Genomic DNA, 15,271 nt, shown 5'->3' with positions numbered 1-15,271 from the left:
TAAAATGAATGTGCTTTTATTACTTTCACTAGGGACTAGATTAAGTATGGATTTTTTTGGTTTTTTTTTTTGTTTTCCAGACTTCATTTACTTTAGTTCCTAATCCTTTTCCTGTTTTCTTTTCATTCCCCTTCAAAGCAATTGATTACAGTGTATTTTTACATATAACATATAAGTTCTCGTAAGGTTGGGTCTGCTCAGTTCCAGTCATACTTAGACTGATTAATTAACAACAATACTTTCCCTTTATTGAGTGTTCTATTCCGCTGTCTCTCTGTGTCTTCCAACATTTTGAGGAAAATAGCTAAACAGGAGCAGATATAAGTTGGTTTCAGCAATGTCATTTAAGAAATATATGTTACTATATAAACTTGCATGAAAAACGTCATCCCCCTAGATTCCAACTGTCTTAAAAAAAAAAAGTCTTTTCCATTGTGAAGATTGCTGATTGTTCTGTTATTAAGAGCTTTTAAAAAGAAAGAAAAATAAATGAACCTTGCCTTTTTGTTTTATTCTTTATCTTTAGGATTCCTAAAGATTTTGCAATATGAATAATTCTTTGGAAAACACCATTTCCTTTGAAGAATACATCCGAGTGAAGGCACGATCAATCCCGCAACACAGGATGAAGGAGTTTCTGGACTCCTTAGCATCCAAGGGACCTGAAGCATTTCAGGAGTTCCAGCAGACAGCTACTACTACTATGGTATACCAACAGGGTGGAAACTGCATTTACACAGATAGCACCGAAGTGGCTGGATCTTTACTTGAACTTGCCTGTCCTGTAACCACCAGTGTTCAGCAGCAGACACAGCAAGAACAACAGATCCAGGTCCAGCAGCCACAGCAGGTTCAGGTAAAGAGGAAATATTAGATTATCACTAGTGATAAATTACTGTTCTTTGTTAAATGAAATTTATTTTGATCATTTGCCTATGATTTTGACCTTGTGATTTATTTAATAAAGCATAAACTCAGAATTTGGTGCATTATGCTTCCATTACATTACATAGAATTATTAGTGTTTAATACCATGGTTTCTGCCATTAGAGAAGCATAGCTACAATGACAGTTAACTGAAAGAATCCTGTAAATCACACATGCCATCTTGAAGGAACATCAGTGACAGTATGTATTTCAACTTATTATACCTTTTTTTTTTTTTTTTTTTTTTAGGTTTTTGCAAGGCAGTGGGATTAAGTAGCTTGCCCAAGGCCACACAGCTAGGTAATTATTAAGTGTCTGAGACCGGGTTTGAACCCAGGTACTCCTGACTCCAAGGCCAGTGCTTTATCCACTGTGCCACCTAGCTGCCCCCAACTTATTATACTTTACTAGGAATCCATTATATAATATATCTGAGATGTGTTTTCAGTTGACATGTGATGGAGAAGCCTGCATTCTTCCCCCTGTCTCATCTCCCTCCCTGGGATAGGATCACCAACACCTGCCTTTGCAGGATTGGGACTCTGGTCTGAATTTTGAGACTGCTTTTGGTAGAGATTACAGTAAAACCATGTTGGTTCAGCTCATTGAACATGCAGATAGATAGGACCTAGGATATTGATTTTCCATTACTACAATTGAATAACTTGGTGGCAAATTGGATAAAGTGCTAGACCTGGAATCAGGAAAACTCATCTTCCTGATTTCCATTCTGGCGTCAGACTTTTACTGAATGACCTTGGGCAAGGCATTCAACCCTGTTTGTTTCATTTTCTTCACTTGAAAGGAAATGGCAAACCATTCCAGTATCTTTGCGTAGAAAACGCCACAAGGGATCACAAAAGAGTACAAAATCCCACAAGGGACCACAAAGAGATGGACACCACTGAACAGTAGCAAAAATGGTATATGTCAGATAATAACAGATTGTGTCTTCCCAGATCTCTTCTGTCATCCTTGTTCTCAGTCTGTTCCATCGTGACCAGTGTTGAACTATAGAAAGCCAGGATGTTCCCATAAAGCTCTGAGGCACATCACCCCTTCCCTCATTCCTATTCTTATTGTATTTAGAAAGACTGGTCAATTTTGAAGGTCTTAATTGTGTAGTTCCAAAAATTATATCTTCTCAGTTCTTTTACATTTGTTCTTTTGAGGCTTTCTGTTTATGAGTGCCCTAGTCACCTCTTAATATGCATGAAGTATTTTGCCCCTTTTTGTTCTATCTCAGGTTTCTGGAGCTGTTTTTCTTCCCTTTCTCTCTGAAATTGGGGGGGGTGGATGCAAAGAAAATAATGGAGGAATGAAGGTGATAGGGCAGATATTTCTAGTTACTCCACAAGTGGGGAAGGCAATGCAATGGTGTCTACCTGGGAGTGATTCTGTTTATTTCTCCTTAAATGATGTTCAATAAATTTCCTTTGGAAATAGATGTCAGCTTTCAAAGAAGGAAAAAAACTAGAAGGAGGTTCTTTTGGCTATGAAAAAGGATCTCTTGCTAAATGCTCAGTAGACACTAGCTAGCTGAGTTATATATGGGATAATCAGAAACCCTAATGACCACTTGTACTTTATGGCACCCAGGGCCTGGTATAACTGAAGCTGAGATATGTATGTTACGGTCCTCTAATGGATCCTTATGCTATAAATTTTTTTTGTTTGTTTTTTCAATTCATCATTATAGTAAAGCTTATGTGTATGACCAGGAAAATTAGATTGTATTTTTAGTTTTTTGGGGTTTTTTTGTTTTTGTTTTTTTTTGGCAAGGCAGTGGGGTTAAGTGGCTTGCCCAAGGCCACACAGCTAGGTAAATCATTAAGCATCTGAGGCCAAATTTGAACTCAATTACTCCTGACTCCAGGGCTGGTGCTCTATCCACTGTGCCACCTAGCCGCCCCAATTAGATTGTATTTTTGTAAGTTTTGAATAAGATCATCCTCATGAAATTGTAAGTCATACTGAAATTGCTAGACATGGTAGTGACCTAGCATCTCTAGGATTTATTGAACTCTCCCTTAGGGAACGAGATGCAGGACTTTATTGTATGTGCCAGTCCATGTAGAAAATGTCTGTGCTTCTTTGAAAATATGTTAAGTGGGGGTGGCTAGGTGGCATTGTGGTTAGAGCACCGGCCCTGGAGTCAGGAGTATCTGAGTTCAAATCCGGCCTCAGACGCTTAATGATTACCTAACTGTGTGGCCTTGGGCAAGCCACTTAACTTCATTGCCTTGTAAAAACTTTAAAAAAAAAAAGAAAATATCTTAGGTGATTCTGAGGCCTGGAAGTTGGATTTGATTTTTATTCAAGGTTGCTTCTACCCATAGAGTTTTGTTGTTTATTCCTGCTGTATCCTTATGTATATTGATTTGAAAAAAGGAATCAGTAAGGAATAATAAAAAAATTAGTTTAAAAGGTGGTAATTTATACCCAAAAATTAGTACCTTAGAAGGTAAAGAAGAAATGTCTCATTTTATGGAAAGCAATAAGCCCATGACTATTAACTCGTATAGTACCTTAGCACAAACTTTTTTATACTCATAAATAAGATGACTGAGCCCAAAGCAAATGACTCTTAGTCCTACAGTTAGTATTAGAGCGAGAATTTGAACTTATGTTTAATTATTCTAAGTCTCTCTGTTACACCTTTCTTCTGCTTAGTGCATTCAAATGAAAGAAGGTAATAGAGGTAATAGTTGCTGCTTTTGTTAGAGTGGTCATGGTGGATCTTAAGTGACCTGGATTGGTTTAAAAGAATCATCTAGGGGAGGCTAGGTGGCACAGTGAGTAGAGCACCGGCCTTGGAGTCAGGAGTACCTGGGTTCAAATTCGACCTCAGACACTTATAATTACCTAGCCGTGTTGCCTTGGGCAAGTCACTTAGCCCCATTGCCTTGAAAAATCTAAAAAGAAGAAGAAGGAGGAGAAGGAAGAAGAAGAATCTGTCTGAGGACTAAAGTGAGGGGATGTTTCTGGACCTTATGAAGGGTTTTGGAATAGTCTTTGCAGAGATGCTGTTTTAGCCTACATTTTCTTTTGATCCTTCAGACTTACTGAAAAGTGATTAGAACCCCTTAGGAGGACAGAGCCAAGCTATAGCTAGAAAAGACTGTCCCCTTTCTGGAATTACATTAAGTGTTTAGTTTGTTGCATCGATACCCAGGTTAAAATCATGGAACATATACAATGTAAGGCACAATCTCCTAGTTAGGATGGATACATAGCGCAGTGTTACCCAGCAAATCTGTCTTGCTCTGTGACTCTGGCTTCATGGATAAACATCGACCTGACTTTGTACATATGATACCTTCCCTGGTACCACTGTTGGAACTCTTCAGCACTTTCTAGATCCTTTTTAGCTATTTTGGAATCTGTTTTTTTTCCAATGATGCTGTTAATGCTCAAAGGCCTTTGAAATTTTCTATTTTTGGAGCCTATAGTACCCTCTTTGAAAATCACTTAGGGTGTAACTGTAAAGTGAAAATCATTTTGTTTTTTGGAAACAAATCTTAGTAAGTTAGAACTGAGTCTAGTAAATTAAATGAGTAATCCACTTGAAATAAAGTTTTTAGTATAAAATAAAGTACACCATTACATAGTGCAAATATTATACTTGATTTATAGATCTGAAAAATGAGTCACAGAGAGGAGAAATAACTTGCTCATGGTTACCAGGATTGTGGGCAAAATTCAAATCAATGGGGGAAGCTAGGTGGCATAGTGATAGAGCACCAGCCTTGGGTTCAAATTTGGCCTCAGACACTTTTTAAAAATTGCCTAACTTGTGTGTCCATGGGCAAGTCACTTAACCCCATTGCCTTAAATAAAAAAAAATCAAATCAATAACTTTCAGGTCCATCCAAGTTTAGTCTTCTTTCTTCTATAATTTCTTTTCTTGGCTTTTTGTAGGAGAATCTAAAAACCTAAGCAGATCATATACCATTATTACAACAAGAAAGCCATATTAATTTCCAATTCACTGACTTAAAATGAACTTTGAAACAAAGCTTATTTAAAAGTTGGATACCCTATATGTGGTAGTTATTAGGAATTAGAAGATGTATCAAGCTAAGTGAGTTATTTAAAACATCTAATTGTTTATTTCTCTTTCATTCTTCCATAAGAAAATGGCACCCTAGGGTGATTTTTTTACAGTTTCTTTGTTTATCCCATTTTTTGTTATTTGTACAGTATCATTTCCCTGATAGGGATTTGGTACATGTTTGTTGATGGTGAGTAGTTTTATAAACACAGTTTTGAATGTCTGATATCCTTTGATTTCTATATTTTTATGAACTATTTGGAAAGAGTACCATAACTCAATTCCTATGCTAAGAAAAGGTGAACTCCTGATGTTCTCTAGTGACCTCTTCTGGCTAAGTGAGAAGCCTTCGTCTCCTTTCTCATGAAAGCCAGACCCTTTGGATGACTTCCAGCCTAACACAGAATCTTGTCTGATTCTTTTGCCTGTGCAAATAAGAAAATAACCCAGAGGAAGTATTGCTGCACAATGAGTGGGTTTGGGATCTTGAGAAAACATGTCCATGTTTACACAAAAGTCTCCTTTATTTAAAGTTTAGGTGTTTATACTTAAAGTGGAAGAAAATAATCAGGAATCATTGTTTTATAGATATTTTTACCCAGCCTCCATTATTTTTTGCCAACTTGGATCCCTTCCCCTTATGCTTTAAGGCATTGCTTGAAATTGATTTCCCTGAGAAGGTGGACTTGGTTCTTGTTTCATTAAGTATAAGTAGTGAGTGTGTTGTGTTACTAGCCAAAAAGAAAAAAGACTTCCTTGGAAGAATGGTGAGTATCAACTATTTGAGGGACCTAACACTAAGTGAATAAATGGTAGATAGTAGAGATTATGTTGCTTCTAGTCTAGCTGTCAGAAACTTTTATTTTGAAGTGAGAATTTTTTGTTTTAGTAGAAAACTGTTTCCTTATTTTCCCATGAACAAACTAACTACTATTGAGCCAGAAAAAGACTAAGACAAAAGGGAATATAATGTAAATTTATTTTTGAAATCGATCCTAGGTCACATTCATAGAACACTAAAGATTTAGTAATATCCCCATTTTACAATTGAGGAAAGTGAGCCATGGAGAGGTTAGTCACGCAGATCTAGATATTACACCAGAGGGTTATTTTTGTTAACAGAAAGGAAAAAATTAATTTAGTAAAACAGCAAAATAAGTGCAAGGTAAAAGATTTCTAGAGAAATGAGTACAGAGTTGAAAGAATTTATCTAATTCAGTTCCTAATATTACAGAGAGGGAAAATGAGCACACTCAGAAGAAAGGAGTTACTCAATGAAAAGGCAACAAAGTCTTTATTAAGCTCTACATCTTCTGACACTTAAATTTCTTGTTTTTTCACTTGACTGCCTTCTAAAAAAAGAATATATTCATAGATAAAACACTCAAGACCTTGAGCTGTTTTGCTGCTACATTCCTTACTACTATTATTTGTTTTAACTCTGCTAGGCCTAGAACAGTAAAAGCTGATTTTTTTAAAAAGCTCTCTTCTGGGAGGAAGAACTTGATTCCATCTTTCCTTTCAGAGAGTTGAGCATATATATCCTACCCAACATCAGTAATTGGTTTCTTGAAAACATGATTTTTTTTGGTTAAAGCCAAAACATTATGGAGGGCAGTTAACTTCATAGGCTTATAAAGACTATGGTGATGTCATGAGTGTAGGTTTTAGTTATATTTTTTGTTGTTTTTGTTTAGTTGTTTTCTGTTATATCCAACTCTTCGTGATCCCTCTTGGGTTTTCTGGGCACAGATACTGGAGTGGTTTGTTGTTTTCTTCTTAGAATTATGAAACTGAGGTGAACAAAGTTAAGGACTTGGCTAGTGTCCTTCACATAGCTACTAAATGTCTGATTGGATTTGAATTTGAATTCAGGTCTTTCTGACCTGAGGCCCAGCACTCTTGTCTTCCACACCAACTCACTGCCTGCCCTTAGTTATAATGTGTTGATGCTATTGAGGCAAATTTAGATTTTATATCAGAAGTAACTTCAAACAGTTACAACATAGTTTCACATAAGTGGAATGGATTGTCTGAAGAGTTAATGGGTTTCTCTTTCAGAAGTGTTCAAGAAGAGACTGGATATGACCACTGGTAATAAGGAGTCCTTTTCAAGTAAGGAGAGAACTTGGTATATATCCAAACCAACCCATACACCAAAAAAAAGTTCAAAATAATATCCATACCCATGGTTCTTTCCCCCTTTTGAAATAAGTGGTTGAATATGTCTTCTCATATTTCTTCACTGAACCATGTTTATAATTTTATGACATTCACTTAAAATAACAATAATCTTGTTTTTAAGATGAATTTCAGAATTTCTCCTAATAACACTCTCCTCAACCAGCTATTAGAGTATTTTTGACAGAAAAACAAAAGATCATTTTCTTTTATAACAAAGAATTTAAAAAGGAAAGAAAAAGAGAAAGAAGGGGGGAAGTCAGCAAAATTGATAAATAGATGAAAATCTGACATTATAGTCAGTGTTCTTTACCCATAAATTTCTCCTCCCCTCTCTACACTCACACTTCTTCAGAAGTGTCATGGGAAATGTCTTACTTTTTTTTTTTGCAGTTATGGTTCTTTATAACTCTATAGCATTGATGTTTTTTTATGTCACTAGAATTTTTCCTAGTGTCAATCTCTTTCATCATTTAGAGAGCCATCTTACATAACAAAGGTCTATTTTTTTCTCAGAAGAATTATGTTGTTGAAGGAGATTTTAAAAATTCCTAAAACTGATTAAAATGTTGAAAATCTAAAAATATATTCAATACTCAATACTTTTGAACCTCCCATCAAAGGAATGGAATAAAGGAGTGTCTTCATATTTTTCCCTCTTCCTTCAATTAGAGTGTGAGCTCCTGGAGGGCTGGTATTGTGTGCTTCACTTTGCTTTAAGTAGGCACTTATCCTGACATAAACTGAATTGAAGCTATACTGATTGTGATTTTGCAACTTTCGCTTTCAGTGGTTCTTTTCATTTTCATTGTTGTGGTTATACTGCATGTTGTTTTCTTGGTTCTGCTTATTTTGTATCAGTTCTTATTTGCCTCTGTTTCTCTGTATCCTTATTTTTTCCAGCACAGTAATATTCCATTACATTCCTATAATATTTATTTAGTCTGTTTAGACATTTCCCAGTAGGCATGTACTGTTTCCAAATCTTTGCTACTACAAAAAAGTGCTGCATATGAGGAATTTTAAAAATTAAGGTTTTTAAAAAATTATGCTAATTTCTGCTTTTTCTACTTCTTCCCTCAGTGTAAAAGGGAAAGAAACAAAACTTTTATAATAAACATATATCCTTAAACAAAGCAAATTCTGGCATTAACCATGTGTAGAAAATATGTGTATGTGTGTGTATGTACACACATACACCTAAACACTGAGTGCATTATCTCTGATGGGAGGTGGGTAGCATGTTTCAGGATATCTCTGGAATCATAGTTGGTCATTGTGTTAATCAGAGTTCTTCAGTTTTTCAAAGCTGTTGGTTTTCACATTGTTAGTACTATATAATTGTTCTCCTGATTCTGGTCATTTTGCATAAGTTCATGCAAGTCTTCCCGGGCTTTTTCTAAAGCTGTACAAATGAGGAGTCTGATGGGTACTTTAGCCACTTTATTTACATAAATTTCAAAATGGTTGTAGTGATTCACAGCTCCGCAACAATATACTAGTGTGGCTATTGTACAATCTATACAATATTGATTGTTTTCTCATCTTTTGTTGTTTTTGCCACTTCATGATATGAGGTGAAGCCTCAGTGTTGTACTGGTCTACATCTTATTGTCTGTGATTTGGAGCATTCTTTTATATGATTGTTAATAGTCAGTAATTCTTTTGAATACACATTATCCTTTGACCACTTATCTGTTTCAATGGCTTTTGATCATACTATTGGCAAGTTATCTATAATTCTTTGTATGTCTGCATGTATATATATATACACAACAAAAACCCTTATCTGAAAAATTTGATATAAAATTTTTTCTTAATTAAGGGAAATTAAAGAGGAGACAACTTCATTCAGAGATTCCCTGGCATTTATTAAGTGAAGTTCCTAAGCAAAAGAATCTATTGGAATTGAGGCACAGTCTTTTAAATATTATCTTTTCTCCTTGATAGCAGAAAGTACCCTAACTTTTAACCTTTTGGCAAGTCACTTTAGGGATGAGAATCATTTTATTGCATGTAGATTTGCTTACCTCTATACTGAGGTTCAGAATTTTCTTAAATGAGAATTTATATTAATTTTATTAGTCAATTTTTACTGTTAACATGACACTCCCATCCATTTTGCTATTAACTCTGAAAGTCTTGCTAAATCACTCCTCAGAATGAGTCAGTGAAATGAGAAAGCGTGTGAGCTAGGATTTTAAAAACATAGCTGGGTGATTTAGGAAGAACATCAGACATTGATTATTGATTTTAATCCTGTTAATTTCTATTGACTGTTGTCTTTATGCTTTTAGTTCCCTGTTATAAAAAAATGAAGCAATATATTTTACTCCTAGATGATCTCCTGGTATTAAATACCAAACTTTTTAATGCTCTTTTTGCAGTGTCATTCTTACTTAGCCATCTTCATGAGGACTAATTGAGTATGCACCTTCTGTTTTCCAAGCAAAGTTTATTGCATAATGTAGAGAGCCAAAACATTTTCAGAATTTGTTGCCAGAATACTGTAATGTATTATGTAACTGTAAATGTTACTATAAAAATAATGTAAAAGTTAGATTTTTTTTGTTTTTATTTAGCTATATATTTTTTAAAAATTTAATCTTTTTTATTTTTTTAATTTTTATTAAAGATATTATTTGAGTTTTACAGTTTTCCCCCAATCTTGCTTCCCTCCCCCCACCCCCACCCCACAGATAGCACTCCATCAGTCTTTACTTTGTTTCCATGTTGTACCTCGATCCAAATTGGGTGTGATGAGAGAGAAATCATATCCTTAAAGAGAACAGAATTCTCAGAGGTAACCAGATCAAACCATAAGACATCTGGGTTGTTTTGGGTTTTTTTCTGAATTAAAGGGAATAGTACTTGTACTTTGTTTAAACTCCACAGCTCCTTATCTGGATACAGATGGTACTCTCCTTTGCAGACAGCCAAAAATAGTTCCCAATTGTTGTGCTGATGGAATGAGCAAGTCCTTCAAGGTTGAACATCACTCCCATGTTGCTGTTAGGGTGTACAGTGTTTTTCTGGTTCTGTTCATCTCACTCAGCATCAGTTCATGCAAATCCCTCCAGACTTCCCTGAATTCCCATCCCTCCTGGTTTCTAATAGAACAATAGTGTTCCATGACATACATATACCACAAAAACTTAATCTTTTTAATAATTATCAAGAATTGTTGTTCTCAGTAAATTATAGAGTTGTAAATCCACTGTTGTTAACAGCTAAACAAGAAAATTCTCCAAGAAAAAATTTCTGTATTAATCTCTGGTTCAATACTATTAGGAGTTTGCTTTAATTCCCCATTTGATAATGGAAAACTTGTTACTTTGTTATGCCCCCTACACTTATTCAATGATGATGATGATGATGATGATAGTAATAAACCATTTATATAGTACTTGCTATATACAAGGTACTTTAGAATTATTATGCCAGGTACTTTAGAATTATTATCTTATTTGATCCTTGAAACAATCCTGGGAAGTAATCCTGTTTTTTATTTCCCCCTTTTTACAGATTAGGAATCTGAGGCAAACAGGTTAAGTTATTTGTCAGGTTCATTCAGCTAGTAAATACTTAAGGCTGGATTGGAAATCAGTTCCTCCTGACTCTAAGTCTCCCATTGTCCTAACTACCTTCAGTTGAAATGGACTTTCTCTCTGTAACAGATTCTCTTCCGGGCACCTTTTATCTTTTTGTCTTTCCTTGTACTCTTCCCTCCTCTCCCCCCACCTCCAGTCCTCGTGCTTGGACTATATTGTTTCTTATCCTACCCCAAGTTCTCCCTGTTGAAGTCTCCTCTTTTTAAAACCCAATTCACGCACAGCTTTCTTGATTTTTGTTTCATACACCTGCCTTCCTCCCACGAAAGTGATCTTTTCCTCATATTTCTAATGATTCTTTGAATCTTTTCTTGGTACTTAGCACACTCTGCTTTGTTTCATATTTGTGGGGCATATGTCTACAGAAAAAGAACATGAGATTCTTAACTTGAAAGGGCATTAGAAATTATCTGCTAAGAACCTCTCATTTTGCAAGTGAAGAAATTGAGGCCAAGAGAGGTCATGAAACTGGTAGTAAGTGGTAAAACTTGGATGTTATGTCTTGTCCGTTATTTTACAAACTTCTTCAAGACAGCAACTGTTTCTTGGCATTCATCACAATACCTTATACAAAATAGCAATTAACTATTGTTGAATTATCATTACTCCAGGTCCAGGTCCAAGTGCAGCAGTCTCCTCAGCAAGTCTCAGCCCAGCAGCTTTCTCCTCAGCTCACTGTCCATCAAGCCTCAGAGCAGCCCATCCAGGTCCAGGTGCAGATCCAAGGGCAAGCCCAACAACAGGCATCACAGGCAATACAAAGTCAGACTCTACAGAGCCCGAGTCCCTCTCAGCTTCAGGCTGCTCAGATCCAGGTGCAACATGTGCAGACTGCCCAGCAAATCCAGGCCACAGAGATTCAGGAAGAGCATATACAGCACCAGCAGATCCAGGCCCAACTAGTGGCAGGTCAAGCTATTGCTGGTGGCCAGCAAATTCAGATCCAGACAGTTGGTGCACTTTCCCCACCACCTTCCCAGCAAGGCTCACCTAGGGAAGGAGAGCGACGGATCAGTACTGCTAGTGTCCTTCAGCCTGTGAAGAAACGTAAAGTAGATATGCCTATAACTGTGTCGTACGCTATTTCCGGGCAACCAGTTGCTACTGTACTGGCCATTCCACAGGGCCAGCAACAAAGTTACGTGTCCTTGCGGCCAGACTTGTTGACAGTGGACAGTGCTCATCTGTATAGTGCCACTGGGACCATTACCAGCCCAACTGGAGAGACTTGGACCATCCCGGTTTACTCAGCTCAACCACGGGGTGACCTTCAGCAACAGAACATTACTCACATTGCTATCCCTCAGGAGGCCTACAATGCTGTCCATGTTAGTGGCTCACCAACAGCCCTGACAACTGTAAAACTGGAGGATGATAAAGATAAGATGGTGGGCACCACATCAGTGGTGAAAAACTCCCATGAGGAAGTTGTGCAGACCCTTGCAAACTCTCTCTTTCCAGCACAGTTCATGAATGGTAACATCCACATTCCAGTGGCAGTGCAAGCTGTGGCAGGAGCCTATCAGAATGCAGCGCAGACTGTTCACATTTGGGACCCTCAGCAGCAGCAGCAGACAACACCAGAGCAGACGCAACAGCAACAACAGCAGCAACAGCAGCAACTGCAAGTCACCTGTTCAGTAAGTCCCACTTGTCAGATTTATGCTGGATCCAGTGGTGCCCATGGTTCTCTTAGAACCATATAGTCCTTGAGAATTGAGATGATTTCTTTCTATTAGTATTTTATTATCTTGCCATGAAGTTTCAGCTGGGAAAGCAATTTAAAATTAGAAAGAAGTCAACTCTTAGATATGAGGAAACATTCAGAGAGGAAGAAAATTCTTTTCCCTTCAGCTGTTTTTGTCTTGTGTGCAATTAGACAGCCTCTGGGGTGTCTTTGAAGTAATTAGAAACTCTTTTAGGAAAGAAGATCCTTAGGCTAGGTAGCAGGGGTGGGTAATTAGGGGTAGTACATTATTATATGCTGGGCACACAAATATTAGCAAAAACAAACTCTCTGCCTTAAATTGCTTAAATTCTAATGGGATTGCTGTGTGACCTTGAGCAAGTTACTTAATTTGCCTTGTCAAAAAAAAATTTCTAATAGGAGATGACACACAAAAAGAGTAATGAGAAGGGGTATTAGGAGGTTTGGGGGTAAAATGCAGAGTCAGCAAGAGAAGAATGAAGCTTGGTGGTTGGGGGGGGGGGCTGTTCTCTGAAATGGAGATCCAAAAAGAAATTTTTCCATTGGGAGAAGGGTACTGGAAGAGGTATAGAATACTGCAACGTAAGAAGACTCCAGACACTGATGGGATCTATGTGTACTGATTTGGTGATGTTGTCTCACAGTGAAGCCTTTTATGGACCATATCTTAGAGGTCAGCTATTATAGTCAAAAATACTGTCCAAAAACCACAATTTCATTTATATCACAAATAATTTGTATCAGCCTATATAGAATTGCAGTTATTTATCAGTATAATGATAAAATTTTAGTTTTAAAAATTGCTTGGGGTGGCTAGGTGGCATAATGGATAAAGCAGCACTGGCCCTGAAGTCAGGAGTACCTGGGTTCAAATCCGATCTCAGACACTTAATAATTACCTAGCTGTGTGGCCTTGGGCAGGCCACTTAACCCCGTTGCCTTGCAAAAACCTAAAAAAAAAATTGCTTGAATTGTCTTATCTACTAAGATTTATGATCGGTGTTGTTTTGTAGAACTCACATTTCAGAATTCTCATGTGACTATTATCTATCTACCTCTCGAACTTTGCAGCATTATCTTAGGTAGTAATTTGTTGTTCAGTTGTTTTTCAGTTGTATCCAACTCTTTGTGACTTTTGGTGGATTTTCTTAGCAAAGATACTAGAGTGATTTGCCATTTCCTTTTCCAGCTTATTTTATAAATGAGGAAAGTGAAGCAATCAGGGCTAAATGACTTGCTACTAAGGCCAAATTTTCAACTCAAAGATGAATCTTTCTGTCTCCAGACCCAGCACTCTATCCAATTTTGCCACCTAACTTCCCACATGAGGGAAAGGGAACATCAAAGAGGTGTCCTGGAGGATCTTAGAATTTAGTTATGAAATAAATTATGCATGTTAACTTAGTAATTTAAGACCATCAAATGGTATATTGTGTGGTTTGAAATTCAAAGTGCATAGAAATTTTAGATTGTGTGAAGTTAAGAAACATTTGTGGAGGATGAAGTATTGGAGCTGGCCTAGAAGGAAGGCTGGGATTGGTGGAGTGGTTGAGTGAGATAGAAAGATCGAGATGAGGTAGTTAGGGCAGCATGCAATTGTGGAAAGAATATGTGACTTAATGTCAGGAAACTCCAACACCAGAACTATAGGACACTGATAAAGTCTCTCAACCTTTCTGGGCTGTATACACAATTACAAAGTAGAGATAATACTAATAGTAGTTACCTCATAAGATAGTTGTAAACCCAAACCAGTGAGTATAAAGCATTTTGGAAATTTTAAGGCAATTAATGCAAATTTTAAAGTTCTTTCTAAATGTCAGGTTATTGTTTTTATTAATTAGCATTTTATTTAGTCAGGAAAATTTGACTTAAGCAAATTCAACATTATGTACTTTGCTAAAGGATAGAACAATTAAAATCACTCTGCTCACCATTTTACTATTCAGTGAGCATTGTGAGGTGGAATAGGTGAAGTGCTGTTTATTCAGTTGATCTTGGTGCACAGCTGTCTTATTGCGAGTATCTCTGGACTGAGATCATATCTACTGATTTTCATTCTCCTTAAACTGCTAGCCTTAAGGAGTCTAGCATTCTGAAGGAATAGAAAGCTAGATGTTGGTTGTACAATATTAACACATTTATATAAAGACCTTAGAGCTCATTGAGTTTGCAGAGTTTAATTTACAGATTGGTTAAGCGACTTTAAGTATGTTAAATGGCTAGTAAGTATCAGAAGTAGGAATTTCGAACCAGATGGACTTCCAAGTTCATCACCTTCAACTATTACAATAGAGGTGTCAAACTCAGCCAGGCACATACAAAACTCTTAAGTATTGCCAAAATGATTGTCTTGGAGATATAGACTACAAACAGCAAAAATTTGCTCAGGTTGCAGCTAGAGAACTAAAGAACAGAGGAGCAGGACACTTGTTGGGGAAGAGGAACTGTGTAATTAATTCTTCACCAAGTTTGAGGGAAAGAAATAAACTAGCATCTAACTGGGGCCAGTCCTGTCCCTAGAAATCACTTGAATATAAGACCTATGAACTGGGAATTGCCCATATTGGGAGGAGACTGACTTGGGGTTTTTTTTGGGGGGGGGGGGGAATAATGGAATTTATTTTCAGTTCAATTCATTGAACTATTTATGAAACTTTGAGTAAAAATTTGAATGTTTCTATAAATCAAAGCAAATGATTCAATCTATTTTCTTTTTGGGGGGATATTTATTTTGCATTATTACAACAATCTTGTTGTGAAAGTAAACATAAACCAACCCCTGCCCCC

The 15,271-nt window shown here is 36.7% G+C and overlaps 1 protein-coding gene across 1 annotated transcript in view; it reads left to right on the top strand.

Annotated features, from left to right (window-relative positions):
* QRICH1 (glutamine rich 1) overlaps positions 1-15,271 on the top strand; it is a 77,647-nt gene that overhangs the window by 31,035 nt on the left and 31,341 nt on the right. The window contains exons 2-3 of the mRNA XM_074197913.1: positions 527-856; positions 11,385-12,413. Coding sequence (XP_074054014.1) covers positions 548-856; positions 11,385-12,413 — 1,338 coding nt within the window. The 5' untranslated portion in view covers positions 527-547. The remainder of the gene's footprint in view (positions 1-526; positions 857-11,384; positions 12,414-15,271) is intronic.

Source organism: Macrotis lagotis, chromosome 8, assembly GCF_037893015.1.
Source record: "Macrotis lagotis isolate mMagLag1 chromosome 8, bilby.v1.9.chrom.fasta, whole genome shotgun sequence".
NCBI classification, from domain to species: Eukaryota; Metazoa; Chordata; class Mammalia; order Peramelemorphia; family Peramelidae; genus Macrotis; species Macrotis lagotis.
Note: the sequence above shows the minus strand (reverse complement) of the source record. Positions and strands in the feature narration are given on the sequence as shown.